At 45.7% G+C, this 16,098-nt stretch overlaps 1 protein-coding gene across 1 annotated transcript; it reads left to right on the top strand.

The window, feature by feature from the left end:
* The first annotated feature begins 4,456 nt into the window (after positions 1–4,456).
* Positions 4,457–14,323, top strand: LOC112543732 (uncharacterized). The gene is made up of 6 exons (XM_025178511.3): positions 4,457–4,599; positions 6,068–6,191; positions 6,513–6,628; positions 7,631–7,698; positions 10,029–10,179; positions 13,438–14,323. The coding sequence occupies exons 1-6, from the start codon at positions 4,457–4,459 to the stop codon at positions 14,321–14,323; spliced, it is 1,488 nt and encodes a 495-aa protein (XP_025034296.3).
* The last annotated feature ends 1,775 nt before the right edge of the window (positions 14,324–16,098 follow it).

The following is a 16,098-nucleotide window of genomic DNA, read 5'->3' as shown; positions in this document are numbered from 1 at the left end:
ATGAACAAAGAAGTGCTGAATAACTTTTTTTTAATTGCATGTTTTGGGAAGAGATCCTAATTATTCATATTACCAAACGAATAAAATAAACTGAGGGTGTTTGGCAACTTATAAAATGTCAACAAGAGGGTGGACTGGAAATTCTTGAAGTTCAACATGAAAGGATGGTGAAACCATGTTTCTATAGCAACAGAGACAGTTGCCAGGCTGCAAGGAGATAGGTTCAGATGTACTGCATAACTCATGTTGCATGGGAGTTCCTACTAAAGACGACACTGCCATTTTATAAAGCAGTCTCTGTTGTGACCCCTTGGCTTCTAATGGTGAGCTCACGTGAAGTCAGTGGACCCACTTGTGTGGGAATGTACTCACAGGTCTGAGTGAAAGGAGGCTCAATCTGGCCCTAAAGAGTTTTATTTGTTGATCTGCTACATCTTGTGAATATAAAATGATTCCCCTACAATCTGATTATTGGAGAAAATTACAGCTGGTTGAATAATAACTTAAATCCCCCCAGATTACCAGTTTGGAAAGTATATTCATGAATAAACAGCCTTTCTTCACTATGCTATCACAATGAGTATTCCAGCAACCACTGGATACATCTGAAAATGTTCACATCTTGACATTTATATCAATTTTAGCATAAAGATTTTTTTCACCCAAAAGTCACAGGAAGCACAAAGATTGCACAGTATTTACCACTTGATATAGATTAATGTCCTGTGCAAAAAGTTTCCTTCTGTCCAGGAGCAGGAAGACTACTATATGGCCTAGTTTACACTTCAAAGTTTTACCAGCAGAGTTATGGCATTTAAGAGAAGGGGAGGAGGGGGAAATCACTTCTCACCTGACACATCTGTGCTTGTATAAAATCAAAAGTTTTTATACAAGCAAAGAAGTCTTTTTGTCAGCCTCGCTTACCTTGGTCAGGGAACTGGTTTAAGCTGCGTCTATAAAGGAGGGTTTGACAGTACAGGTTCACTAGCAACCTGTTCTAGTGTAGACAAGATCTAAGCGACTTAAATGACCATGCACACAGGGCAAATAGTAAAACCAAACCAGAGGCTGGAGACTGTTCTTCCAAATACTAATGAACAAATATGTTCTAACTACAAGGGTTACTTTGTGAATGATTCAAAAACAGAACAAAGGTTAATTTCACAGTGAATATTATTTGCAATGAATAATTTTACTAGGTCTATTGGAAACTTTAACCATTCTCCTCCCAAAGAGATACTTCCGGGAACTGAACATGCATAGTTTATTGTGATCTGCCCAGCATCAGACGTTAAGGATGAAAAGATACTGTTGCACATTTAAGGAATTATTTTCACGAGTCTAATTTGAATCTACAGAACTAAACTCACTGTTGGCATATACATATCTAAGGGTGTGTCTAAACTACATGGCTCCATCGATGGAGCCATGTAGATTAGGCTGATCAGCAAAGGGAAATGAAGCCGCGATTTAAATAATCGCGGCTTCATTTAAATTTAAATGACTGCCCCGCTGAGCCGACAAACAGCTGATCAGCTGTTTTTCGGCTCAGTGTGCTAGACTGGACGCTCCCGCGTCGACCTGAAAGCCCTTTATCGACCTCCCCGTTATGCTTCGTAGGATGAGGTTTACCGGGGAGGTCGATAAAGGGCTTTCATGTCAGCGCGGGAGCGTCCAGACTAGCGCACTGAGCCGACAAACAGCTGATCAGCTGTTTGTCGGCTCAGCGCGGCAGCCATTCAAATTTAAATGAAGCCACGATTATTTAAATCGCGGCTTCATTTCCCTTTGCCAAACAAACAAATCTACATGGCTCCGTTGAGGGAGCCATGAAGTTTATACATACCCCACCAGCCTGCAGGCAGTGGAGTTGTGCTTACTTGTTCCTCTTGCAAATTTGGCCTGGTCTTTAAAACTACAATGGACTTTACAATTATTTCTCTTGCTTGCAAAAAATTTGTGATTGTGTGTTGGGAGTGAGAAGATGTGGACGCTCCTTACTGCTCTATGCGTTCAAGGCAAAACTGACGTTTATGAGATGGCTTTGGAAAAGTGTCCTGGGCATTAAGTTCCTTGGACCAGCTTAATGGTCCAGACAGATCACTGCCCTTTTGACTGAGTAGGATAAGGTCTCCCAACACTTCCTCCCAGGGGCCAGGAGAATATTTTCAAGGTCCTCTCTACACCCATATCCCACCATCTAGGGAATCAAGTAAACATTCTCCCTCCTTTGCCCTCTGTGTCCCAAGATAAGACCCTCTTCCATTTGTGCATCTCCCCCCCATGATCATAAGAAAGGCAAATCTTTGCCCCTTCAGGGATAGAGAGAGAATCCATTCAAACCCCTCCCCCTTCCCCAGAGAGCTGTGACAGCATCTGTGCACTACCCCCAAGGTCCCGGATAGAGGCCGGATGCAGGGAGCTGTCCCTGGTGCTGAAAAGAAACGTGGCAGCAGTCACAGCCCTTCCTGCATCCTTGCAGCGGGGACCCTGCTGCCTTTCACTGCAGAGCAGAGGTAGGAATGACCAGCACCTGAACTTTATTTCTTAGTCTCTCAGATACCACAGGACTGCACATTGCTTTTAAAGTTACAGACTAACATGGCGACTCCTCTGAGACTTCTTAGCCCTTATCAGCTCCGGGGAAGCTGGTGGAATGCTCATTGTCTGAATGTTCTGGGGCGGAGCAACTGGAATGTTCAGGGTCTAAACATTCTATTCCAAAGCTGGGACAGATCAGCAAGAGGAGGGGTTGATTCTCAAGCAGCTCTCCCCACCCCAGGTTTTCCCATGTGGGGAATGAAAGGCAACTCTTCGCTTTCTATTGCAGCTATTTTCTTGGGTGAGTCCTCCGCCTGCCATGGTCTGCATTGGGAGGCCCGTTTTGCAAGACTATGGAATACACTCACTGCTTTCTCCTATCTGGGGAGCTCCCTCTTCACCTCCTCTTCCCCCAGTTACAAGGGCCCAAAGGGCAAAAAAGAGCAAAAAAGCAATAATGAGTCCTGGGCTAGTGAAAAGTTTAAAAAGCAAACACCTTGTGAAGCTTAGGACCAGAAATAGATTTGTTATCCCACAAGACTGCTGAAACCTCTCTTTCCAATATAGTCCATCAATTCTATCCATTTGAAACATGGGAAAATATCAGACTGTCAACCAACATTAGACATATGAAAGCTACTTCAGAGGTTTAAAAAAATGTGTTAGTTGTAATATCCTTTTGTTTCAGGCCAGTACAGTTAAACTCACAATACTAATGCAAGTTTGCTGTAATAGGGGAAAGATGTGAAAATCACCAATATATCTTTTATAATTTCCTTGAACTAACTTCCATTTTGTATAACGTATGTGATGTAAACAAAACATATGATGAGGTAGGTTAGACCAAGAAGCATTACCGGCATTTGTGAAGAAAGAACTATGCTGATTTGAAAGCTGTTTAATGGAGATGTTTTCATTGGAGAAATGTTAAGCAAAATTGTATAATGAGGCAGGGGGATGTTGTGATGTTGTGGGGTGAAGACCAAAACAGGACTGGGTGCATGGAGACAAAAAGGGTATGTCTATACTGCACACCATCTCTGACTCTGGTTTCACCCCAAACCCCTTCCCCCCCCCCTTTTGTCCACTCACAAATCAGTCTGACTCAGGTCAGCAAGCACTCAGGACCAGAGTCTTAGGGTGGAAAGGAATCAGAGTCCATCTGTGATTCAGGGCCAAGCTCTCATTTCCCAGTGTGGACACACCTTAAACAAAGCTCTGAGTCAGAAGGTCTGCATAGTGCAGTTTGGACCAATGAGCACAGCTGGGAGACCAGGGCCCAGCAATTATAAGACCCGATTTATGATGCAGTGTGGATGCTCAACCATGAACTCGGAAACACCAGATCCACACCCCAGAGTCCCACAGAGCCAGGTTTACAGAGCCAGTGTCGATGGGCAGGGTCCTAGACCTTGAACAAGAGCTTCCCCCAGATGGCTCTCTCGGAACTTTGGGAGTTTGAATTTGAAGGCTCGTCGGTTGGCTCCTCTGCGGAGAGGGAGGAGAGTCACAGATCGTGTCCGACAGCCATCCTGTTGCAAGGAGAAGCCCTGTTGGGCTCAGATAGGATTAGGCTGTCCCTATTGGAATCAGAAGTTGGCAGGTGACTGAACGCTACTGCCACTTTTATTCAGTTCGTGTTGTGGTTGACCCACAGATCAGAGATGTTTTCAGTGGGTGGGGTTTGTCTCTGTCATTTTCAGAACAGCATATGCAGTCACTTTGGGCCTGAAATTCTCTCTAATAATCTCCCCCCTCTCCTTCTGTCTTCAGGAGAATAAATCTCTAGATTAACAATAAAGGACAAAGATCCAGAAGGCGCAAGGACAGCATGGCAGAAGAAGCCCAACTGAAGGAAGTCCTCCCCCAGCCTGGGATGGAAGGCGGGCAGGGGTCGAAGGTTAAACAGCCCAGAATGAAGAAAAACTCTGAGAAACAGAAGGAAATGAAAACCAGACTCTCCCACTGGGTCACAAAACGACCAGCATCAGGTATTGTGGGACAGAAACCAACACCGAGGAGAACGCTTTCAGACCAGGATATAAATACTCGCAAGAGGTAATACCTTGTCTGCTGCGCCTTGCCTGCATTTCTATGATCTCATTCTCTACGTGTGTGTCCATGCTGGAGTGGGACGATGTCAATTCCAGCTTGAGGAGACATACTTGCACTAGCTCCAAGTACAGCAGTGTGAATGCAGGGGGACATGTTAGCCAGGCGAGTCTGTGACTACGGCCTCGATGGAATCAGATGCTGGCCCACTAACGCCTCTGCTTTCGTGCACCCCTGCTGCTGCACTTCTGTATTGTGTGCTAGCTCAGCCCAAGCAAGGGCTCCTTGATCTGGAGATTACATCCCCCATTGCCAGTGCAGACTTAGGGATTTGCATGCAGAAATCCGTATGGACTGAACTCAGAGTGCACAGCTCCTTTGAGAGAATGGAGTGGGACCTATGCTGGCTCTACACTTCTCCCATACACTCGCTCCTGCTATTTGAGCATGTGGAAAAGTTCAGAATCCCTTTTCTGATGAAAGCGGCGAGGAGTCCTGTGGCACCTTATAGACTAACTGAAGTGTAGGAGCATAAGCTTTCGTGGGCAAAGATGCAACCTTTTCTGATGGTGGCAACATCCAGGTCTCCTCCTCTGGTCCCGCTGTTGCAGCCTGATTCGCACTCCACTGTGCTCGGGGCGTCCCTGCTAGTTAGATGCCCCATCCTTTTCAAATCCAACAGTTTTGGAGATTTGAAAAGTGCAGTGTCAGCAGTGGGGGAAGCCCTGGGGTGCAGGGAATGGGGTCAGAGCAGAGTGAAGGAGCTAGTATGTCCAGTCCCGGTCTGTCTGCTAGTTTTGTCTCGCATGGAGGGCGATTTGGGTGTAGATACCAGTAGCGGAGGAGAGGAGTGGTGCGGGGGCACCCCTGCTGGGTCTGAGTTGGCTCTTACAGTCAGCGCAATACCACATTTAGACGGCCACTTCGCTTCGGGGTGCGGAGAGGCCAATAATCATTTCCCTTCAAGCTCCCTAGACACCACCCCCAACTCCGACAATCCTCCCAGTGTATAACTGAAGCCTAGAGTTGGAAAAAATCCTTGGTGGGTGCAGCGCTTTTCAACTCCTGCCATTCATTTTTTCCGTAACAATGCTAATCAGATCACTTACCAAGACTTCAGGAGAAGAGTGTGAAAGGCTCACAAGCCCCAAGCTGCACCACACAGACTCCACCTACCAAGGCAAAATTCATTGTTACGACAGCTAATCAAACAGCGAACCAGGAGAGGTTCTTAAGTTCTTCTCACTTACTTGTAATAGAAGCTTCAGGGGGTAGCCGAGTTAGTCTGTACAGGATAAACTTAAAAATTATTACTTGTAATAGTCACTTTTCAGAGGAAGCAGCTTTGCTACACTGAACACACTGGGCAGCGTTTGTCCCTAGTGAAAGCCCATTAAAGCCACTGGGTTACAATCGAGATTCATTTGGCTCCGATACTAAAGAACTGGCAACATGTTTAGTTTCTCACACACAGGATGTTTATTCAAAACCGACATAGTGGGCGGAGCAATTCCTATGCGTCTCACTCCGAGATACCTGCAGAATCCAGATGCTACAGTGCCCCCCCAAAGCCAGCAGTCCAACAAAACTCAGGGAGTGTAAGTACCTCCATGTATCAAGCACTTATTGCTGGAGAAAGTGTGTATTTGAATCTGAAATCCTTCAACACGGATTTGAACTAGTGACCCAGTGGTGAAGTTTTCCTTATTTCATTAATAACTTTGTGACCGATGCCATTATTTTGACTTCAGCACAGGGTATTATTTGCAAGAGAAGCAAAATTAAGGTTACTACCTAGAAATACTCTCTCCAGCATCCCTGAGTTTGAATCTTCCTTTGTGTTGAATGAGGATTCACTTCATCTGGAAATACATTCAACTTTTCTTATTTGTATCTTTTCCTTTCTAACTCCCGAAAAGCCGTACAATCCAGGGACAAGAGGTGAAGACAGCACTGTGACCAAGAGAAGACACCATATACAGCCAGCACAAGCTCAAAGATACAGTGATTTCAGCAGACTTGGGGAGAATAAGAGGTAATACACTCCCCTGAGCACATTCTTAACTGATCACCTTATAGGCTATAACTGAAACATAGACCGATAGGCAAGCATGTCTCAGAAAAGCATTTCTTTTCAGTTTTGTACCCATGTGCTAACTGTTAAATGTAGCTATGGTCAGAACTGTGACTGTAAAAAAATAGCGCTCAGCAGCTCTTGCGTGTCTCCAACTCACTGCCACTGACTTCACTGAACAACCTGTTTACTTCTGTTAACTATGCAGAGCAGCTCAGCTTTGGGAGAGCGAGCTGAATCCACGTGGCCAGAGCATCAACTACTATGTCTACTGAGTTCCAGCAGAAGAATTATCCCCAGTGATAGCAAGTGAACTAGAAAGGGCCCTGCTTAACTTAAGGAGAAACAGTCTTTTGTTGTAAATTGAACATATCTGAAATGGAGTCACTGAGAGAACGGACCTGGCACTGGAGTCTGTCCTGCAGTTTTTAGAGAGGCTTTTCAGAGCGTAACCACCCTCAAACATAGGGTTCTGGTGCAAACATCGTCCCTCTGCGTCAGCCCTCACACCCTCATATTGTAACACATGGAATCTCTATGGCTTGGTCTACACTACATGGGAAGGTCAAAGCAAGATATGCAACTCCAGTTTAAAAATACGTAATTTATGTAACTGCGTCCACACAGCGGGAGGTCAGCAGGAGCAAACGCTCCCGTCAGCTTCCCTTACTCCACACGAGGAGTCGGAGTACCAGTGCCTTACTATGAGGACACCCTTTGAGTTTGATCTGGCGGGTCTATACTACACCCACGAATCCGAACCCCGGAAGATCAACCGTGGTAGCGTCGATCTTCTATGTAGTGTAAACGTGCCCCACGATCTGATTAGCAAGTAGAGAGTAGCCCGGGTGAGAGGATTTGATGGTCAGGTCTGGTCAGCTGCTTCTCTCAGCCGTGGAGATGAGAAGAGGTGAACACTTGGTCTAACTGTGATGCTTTTCCTGTCTTGTTTTCTGGGTAAAGACTGACCCCTGAAGAGCTGGAGAAAAAGCGATACCAAACCATTGCACAATACCAGTTTATGACTCCAGGTAAGAACATAAGGACATAAGAATGGCCAGACTGGGTCTGACCAAAGGTCCATTCAGCCCAGTACCCTGTCTGCCGACGGTGGCCAATGCCAGGTGTCCCAGAGGGAGTGAATCAAACACGTAACGATCCAGCCATCTCTCTCCTGCCGTCCATCTCCACCCTCTGACAAACAGAGGCTAGGGACACCATTCTTTACCCATCCTGGTTAGTAGCCATTAATGGACTTAACCTTCATGAATTTATCTAGGTCTCTTTTAAACCCCATTGTAGTCCTAGCCTTCACAGCCTCCTCAGGCAAGGAGTTCCACAGGTTGACTGCGCGCTGTGTGAAGAAGAACTTCCTTTGTTTTAAACTTGCTGTCCATGAGTTTCATTTGGTGGCCCCTAGTTCTTATATTATGGGAACAAGTAAATAACTTTTCCTCATTCACTTTCTCCACACCACTCATGATTTTATAGACCTCTCTCATGTCCCTCCTTAGTCTCCTCTTTTCCAAGCTGAAAAGTCCTAGTCTCTTTAATCTCTGCTCATATGCTAGGAAAGTAGGTAGCTGTTCACAACTGGTGTCTACCACAATTCTCTTCAGTGCTTCCCAATCTTGGCTTGACATGGTTTGCCCACTACTGTAGATGACTCCTACCATACTCTTTGAACACAGCAGGCAGGCAAACTCACAACAAAACCAGGAGTTGGCCAACCTGCATAATGTGTGCTGGTCATGCTTTTCCCACCACGTTAGCTGCCAGACTATGTCCATCTGTATGCCAAAAAGGGACAGAGTGAAACTGTGGCTATCACCCTGTCCACCAGATCTCCTTAACGTGGCACAGACATCAGCACAGGCCTGGACCATCTGGGGAAACTGAACTGACAGTGTCTTTGTGGGATGGATGCTATGTAACGTTTCTGGCTAGCGCAGTGTCTCTGGACAATCGACTGGGCGGGAGAGAAGTACAATCGACTGGGCGGGAGAGAAGTACAAACCTCCCATGTCTGCAGTGTCAACTCTAGAGGCAAAAGAGAACATCACCACTTTCCTCCTGCTCCTGTTATCAGATATGACCGGATTGCCCAGCTGTGCAGAAGCTGAGTGCATCCAGCTTGCTCTGCCATTCCATTCATTGCACCAGTAGAAATAACGCTGCAAGATAGAATATGCACATGTTCCAATCAGATGGCTCAAACCAAGGACAAAAGTATTGGGGCTGTGGGCATTCATACTAAAAAAACAACAAGGAGTCTTGTGTCACCTTAGGGTGCATCTACACTGCACCCATAGGTGGAAATAAGATACGGAATTTGAGCTACACAATTTGTGTATCTTATTTCGATCTAATTTCAAAATGGCTTATTTTCAAATCTGGTGCTGTCTACACAGCATCAAATTTCGAAATAAAGCACTATTTCAAAATGTACCTTAACCCTTGAGGGTTACAGGGACACTGGAATAGCATGCCTGTTATTTTGAAATAACGGGTGCATTTAAAGACACGGAATAGCTATTTGGGGATACTTCCATGATCCCAAAATAGTGCTGCTGTCTAGAAATAGCCTTGAAGACTAACAGACTGATTTGGGCATAAGCTTTCATGGGTAAAAAATGCTTTGTCAGATGCATGGTTTTTACCCCCACACACAAAAAAGTGGGATTTTACGCACAAAAGCTTATGCCCAAATCAATCTGTTAGGCCAGGTCTACATTAGACCCAACAGCTCAGCTTAAGGTATGCAACTTAAGCCAAGCTTGGAGATGTCCTCACAGCAGAAGGCAAACACTCCCATCGGCTTCCCCTAGTCCTCAGAAAAGCAGGAGTACCGGACGCCCTCTGAGTTTGATTTAGCAAGTCTTAACTAGACTCACTAAATCAAACTCTGGGAGATCAATCATGGCCACATTGATCTTCCGCAGAGTGAAGCTAAGCCGTTAGTCTTTAAGGTGTCACAGGACTCCTCATTGCTTTTGCAGAAACAACACAGCTACCCTTCTGAGATTCGGCATTCACACTGTCACCCTATGCCAGGGTGCAGTTTGCAGGACTCAGGAGGTGGTTTCACTGCACGTTGGTTCATTGGCACTGAAGATGGAGGACTCCATATTCCTATAAGTATTTGTAACGGCACATTTGGGCTGTCAGGGATACCTGCACTAACATCCCAGCATGGGGCGGGGAGTGAAATGGAAAATAAGCCAGAGAATTCTGCCGCTTTGGGTTGAACTCGAGAGCACAAAGGCAAAGCATGGAAAATATTTGCTTCCTTGTTTAAAAATGCTGTGTCTAAGGCTCTGTGGCAGAGAGGCTCCTATTGATTATTGGACTTTTATTCCAGGAAAGACCTTTTACTATTGTACACGGGAGAATGTGAAGCAGCATCTGCGCTCCATCTACCTAGCTCATCAGCCAGGTCAGAAGCCACCTAAATCAGCCCTTCGAATCAACCGGCCACCTGTTTTCACCCAGGAGAGAGACAGGTCCCCCAGGTATGAACTGGCCAAGCCTTTTCTCTGGGTTCTAGAACAGTGCTGTAAACACAGCCATAGCCACAAGGGTTCACACGACAAGTCCGGTCAGGCTGCCTCTCATATACAGAAATGGGGATGTGTAATGACCCCACCAGTGCAAGTTGTAGAGCAAACAAAACTCGGATGTTTTTCCACCTGGGTGTTTCTATCCCAGGCATTTTTTAAAACCATCCTCCTAAGAGAAGGGGATCAAATTGCCTGAGCTCTGTCAACACTACAGTTCCACGGTTGGTACCACCGGTGGGGATTTTCAGGTCCTAATTTCCTGCGTGTAGATGAGACCCCAGCGTAGACAGGTCTTAATTGCGTTAAGAAGCAACTGTAGCTGGAATCCTGCATAAAGCAGAGTTGAGCCAGAAGCAAACCACGTGTCCCTCTTATACTGAAACAACTTGAGTTAAGTAACAGGCTACAACACAAGCAGACATGACAGGTCCTCAAACCACTACATTATCAGGGCTAGATCAAATCCACCAAAGCCCAGGGCAGTCTACTGGTAGGGAGGGGTTTTAGTTACAAGGGAGAGTATCTATTAACTCTGATACATAATACACACTGGAACTGATCTGTAGGTGACTCAAAAGCAACTGTCCTAGCAAGCTGACCTAGGGAAGCAGACCAGATGACAATCCAGTGCTTCCTTCCCCACAGCACTCATACACAACTCTCCACTTCCTTAGCCACTGGCCTTACCCATAAGTATCTATTCCAGTCATCAGTATCACAACACTGATACTGCCCATCAGATCTGTACCATCAGAGCCGCACTTTTCAGATCGGGCTACTGTCCAGGGGGCAAAGGAGAACACCGAATTTGGCCAGCAAGTACATGGTTCCTCATGATCAGCCTTGAGGAGCTGCATCTTAATAACCCTCAATTTGCTGGTTCTCTTTGCACCACAGCCTTCTGGAGTCATTAACTCATAATAGTCCCAACTGTCATGTTGAGAGGTGACATCAATGGACTAGAAACTGCCTCTGGACTTCTTTGGGGTCCTTTTGCTCCAGAACATTCAAGGAGGTGGATGCGGTGATGGGACCCATTTTAAGAACATAACATAAGAACGGCCGTTCTGGGTCAGACCAAAGGTCCATCTAGCCCAGTATCCTGTCTGCTGACAGTGGCCAACACCAGGTGCCCCAGAGAGGGTGGACCAAAGACAATGATGAAGTGATTTGTCTCCTGCCATCCCTCTCCAGCCTCTGACAAACAGAAGCCAAGGACACCATTTCTATTCCCTGGCTAATAGCCTTTTATGGACCTAACCTCCATGAAGTTATCTAGCTTCTCTTTAAACTCTGTTATAGTCCTAGCCTTCACAGCCTCCTCTGGCAAGGAGTTCCACAGGTTGACTACACACTGTGTGAAGAAGAACTTTCTTTTATTAGTTTTAAATCTGCTACCCATTAATTTCATTTGGTGTCCTCTAGTTCTTCTATTATGGGAACTAATAAATAACTTTTCTTTATCGGCCCTCTCCACACCACTCATGATTTTATAGACCTCCATCATATCCCCCCTCAGTCTCCTCTTTTCTAAACTGAAAAGTCCCAGTCACTTTAACCTCTCTTCATATGGGACCAGTTCCAAACCCCTAATCATTTAGTTGCCCTTTTCTGAACCCTTTCTAAGGCCAAAATATCTTTTTTGAGGTGAGGAGACCACATCTGTGCACAGAATTCAAGATGTGGGCGTACCATAGTTTTATAACCTTTGCGTTTTGACCTTTAAAGTATAAAGTTAAAGGACAGAGGGAAAGGCCTGGGAAGGGGAGACAGAAGAGTTCCTAAACTGTTTGGCTGTGTTTACACTGGGCCACTTATTCCGGAAAATTAGCCGCTTTTCCAGAATAAGCTGTGAGCTGTCTACACTGGCCCCTTGAATTTCCGGAAAAGCAGTGACGATCTACTGTAAGAAATCAGCTGCTTTTCCGGAAAAACTATGCTGTTCCGGAAAAGGGCCAGTGTAGACAGCAAAGTAGTCTTTTCCGTAAAAAAGCCCCGATCGCGAAAATGGGAATCGGGGCTTTTTTCCGGAAAAGCGCGTCTACATTGGCCACAGACACTTTTCCGGAAAAAGGGCTTTTTCGGAAAAGCAGCCTGCCAGTGTAGATGCTCTTTTTCAGGAAATACTTATAACGGAAAACTATTCCGTTTTAAGCATTTCCGGAAATTCATGCCAGTGTAGACACAGCCTTTATGTTTGCCAAAAGGTTTCAGGTACATTAAGATGGTTTCTCATTCAGGGCCCAGACTTGAGGTCCTTCCTAGAGCCAATGGGAAAATTTTCACTGAAGCAATTTTCAGTCAGATGCTAATGAGAGGAGCTCGTCTTCAATATCCTAAGAAAATAATGCTCACTGACTAACACCAGTAGACTGAAAGAGCTACTCCTCCATAACCCTACAGCCCATATCCTCAAAGGTGTTTAGGCTCCGAATGTCCAATCACATCACATGGAAATGGAACCTAACTACCCGTGAGGAGCTAAGCCCATGGGCTTAGTTTCTTTTCTTGTTTAACTACCAAACTATTTCCCACCACCACAAACAGGAGACACTTTGATTTGGAAAATAAGATGTTTCACTTAGTACCAAATAGCTGCTGCCCTCAATGAATTTAGAAATAAAATAAATTCAAATATTTCAACTACTAACTATATCATAATAAGGCAAATCATGTTGTCTTAGAACAAATAAAAAATGGTAAGGCATAATAGGACACATTATGTCGTATCACGATACCGGGAGGACTTGGTATTACCTGTCATTAGGTAATACAGCTGCTAACATTTCATGAAACAGTGCAAACACAGAAGTAATCTACAAATATAAAAACAAAACCAATTTCAAAGCAAAACTTCGATTTTGAAATGAAATTCCTAAGTTTTTCTGTAATAGAATTTCAGAATGTCTCTTTCCCAGGATGTAGAATAGTAATAGAAATGTAGCCATAGTCCTGTATTTTTCTTTCCCAGGAAAACCCTGGTTTTCATTCCAATTCAGACTGACACCAGATTTTGAAATATTGACATTTCCTGCAAAACAGGAAATGCTCCAAATCAATCAGACTGAGAAGAAAGATTGTTACCAGTGAATCAGTCTGATTGGCAGTAACAAATTCAATGCGTTTGCAGCACAGAAGCCACTTGCGGTTTCCCATTCTGAACCTCAGGTGGCCACGTGTCCCACTCTGCTTGTTTTCCTTTACAACTAGGAAAAGTCCACTCCCTGGTGCCTCTGGCTTGGTTTCCGGTGAGTTTCCAGGAGATGTCTCCAGCTTGCACACCCCCTCCATGTCACACTGCATGATAGAGCTGGTGCACAAGGTCAGTAAATTAGCACTTGTAAGTGAAAGACGATGTGGGCACCAAGAGATCCTCCCCAAGAGGAAAGCCGTGGAAGGAAGCCATGAGCAGCAGCTGCCAGCCACGGAAAAACCGATTCCCTCAGCCACGGAGCTCCAAGCAAGCAGTGCGATGGATGGAAAGGGAAGCCAGGAAGACCAGGCACTGGAACAAGGATTCAGCATGAAAACATTGCCACAAGGTTCTGGTATAAAGATGCTGCAGGCTTTAAAAGCTGTTCAAGGGATTATCAACAAGGGAAGAGAGGCATCTCACACTCTTACAGTTCTGAAGAAGAAACCTGGCACCGGGAACAGCCAGGTTCTAACGAACGTCGCAAGGCTCAGTTCCAGCAAGGACTCGGCCGAGAGAAAGGACATGGCTGAAGACTTATTGAGCCTCCCCCAAAGCAGCGACAAGGCCATTATCATCCCAATGCTCGATCGTCCGCTCACCCCTGAGGAGGAGAGCACAGACCTGGCTTTGCTCCCCACCGCACATTCAAGCAACTCTGAGCTGGCTGAGTCTCCAGCAGGTGAGAAGGGTCAGGCCTCTCATCCCACAACAGTAAGAGCTAGTGACCAGTCTTCTACCTCCCCGTGGAAGAAACCTGCTGGTGTTCCCAAATGCTGCATCTCCACGGAGAAAGGCCACGAGTGTTGCACCTGCCCCTCAGGACTCCTGCAAGGACCCCGGGACCAAGAGAATGAAAAAGAGGGGATGGGGAGGATAGACAATCTTTCTGTCCCCTTCTAAAGGAAGGGCCCAGGAACAGAAGTCCTCTTTTAATTGTTCAATGATGATGCTGAGTAGAAGGGGAAGAGAGATGGGAACCAGTGACAAATTCTTCAACTGGGCCCTGTGAGCCACTTGCAATGACCGAGGGGGGACGTGCAAAGCTTGCTGTAAATAAAATGAAAATATTGGAGTGCAAGCATTTTGAGAACAGAAACAGCGTCACTTTTTAACAACTCTTCTTCCCCCCCCCCCTTCTGCTAGTGCATTTCTAAACTCGCTCCCCGCGGTTTGACGTGGACAGAATTCAAGCTAAATGGTGTTTGGGAAGGAGAAGGAAGCGTGTGGCTGGAATCTGAAATGGTCAGAGGTCACTGCCACTTGTTTTTACAGTTGTGTGTGTCAAAAGAAAGGATCGGAGTCTCAGTAATTGCACGTAAGGCAGAGGAGGTAGGGAAAGGTGGCTTGAAGCCGTCTTCATGGTTCCTGTATTCAGCCTTTGGTGGGATTAACGCAGCTTCCCAGAGTGGGCCAGTGTATGTTGCAGGGGGTGCTCAATAAACCAGGGACATCCCAGTCACACAGACATGAGCGCTCCCAGCAGCACTGGCTCGGAGGGTCCCTGGTAGGGGGCATTCTAAGGGGGCCATTTCTGCACACTTGAGTCCCCTTTATTCTGCCAGAGGAACATAAAGGGGCTGTAGCATAACTGAGAATTGGCTCCAGAATTCTTCAACCAATGCTTGTCCCAAAGTTATTCAAAGGCTCCATTTGTACATGAAATGTGTCTCCAAAGGGCTGATTTACATATAATTAGCATCTGTGCCACACACAATTGACAAATGCTTTGTTAAGACCACATGATTTTGTGGTAGCAAAGCAAGCAGAGAATTGTTTTCTCTCCCCTGAGCACGTTAATTACAGTGTTTAACCCCAAACTCGGGGCGCTGCATTGCTTTAGCAGCAGTTTTCATTATTGTTTTTAAACACACTTCTTAGCTCGTGCTCGCTATCCTGGAGAGAGCTGGGTAGCAGTCTGAACGGAAGGCAATTGCTTAGCAATGTACAGAGCCCACATCAACAGGGCCCTATCATGCAGTCTGAAATCAAAAGCAAGAAGCCATCATCCCACCCATGTGTACTGGGTCTCGAAGTACCTAAACTTAACTAAAAGGAGTAAATTTTGCTCTGAATAAGTTTAAGCCAGAATCCTGACAGCTGCATCACGATGTACCCACTGCAGAGAGAGGTTCATAGATTCTCAAGACTAGGAGGGGACCACTGTGATCAAGTCAGATACCCTGCACTGCACAGGCTAGAGAACTGTCCCAAAATAATGCCTGTTTCATCCAGACAACTCTTGTAGCTCTTGATTTAAGGACTGGCTGTGATGGAGCATCCATCACCACCCCCCTTGGTAGATTGTGTCCGTGGTTAATTACCCTCGCTGTTAACAAGTCTTATTTCCAGACTGAAATGTCTAACTTCAACTACCCAACCCTGGACGTGTTGTACTTCTGCCTGCTGGATTACAGAGCACATTGTCCAATATTTGTTCCCCACGTAAATACTTACAGACTCATCACCCCGACTACCTCTTTGCACATGGTTTTGATTCAAAATGTGGTCAAACCAAACACCATGGAAAGTTTCCTGTACACTGACTAGAGGGGCAAAGTTAGGCAGCATCCTATGAGCTCTCGGCAAATCAGATGAGACCCTAGGATGACGTGTCTGATAGATATTGTGGAATCTAAGTCCTATCAGAGCAAGTTCCTCTGCATCTCACAGAGCCA

Source organism: Pelodiscus sinensis, chromosome 23 (assembly GCF_052426305.1).
Source record: "Pelodiscus sinensis isolate ZL-2025 chromosome 23, ASM5242630v1, whole genome shotgun sequence".
NCBI classification, from domain to species: Eukaryota; Metazoa; Chordata; order Testudines; family Trionychidae; genus Pelodiscus; species Pelodiscus sinensis.
The sequence above is the reverse complement of the archived record's forward strand: the minus strand, read 5'-3'. Positions and strand labels throughout refer to the sequence as shown.

Coding starts and splice junctions, on each gene's coding strand:
- LOC112543732 (XM_025178511.3), top strand. CDS start 4,457: ATGAAGAAAAACTCTGAGAAACAGAAGGAAATGAAAACCAGACTCTCC. Junction 4,600..6,067: donor GATATAAATACTCGCAAGAG/GTAATACCTTGT, acceptor TCTCACACACAG/GATGTTTATTCAAAACCGAC. Junction 10,180..13,437: donor GAGAGAGACAGGTCCCCCAG/GTATGAACTGGC, acceptor CTTTACAACTAG/GAAAAGTCCACTCCCTGGTG.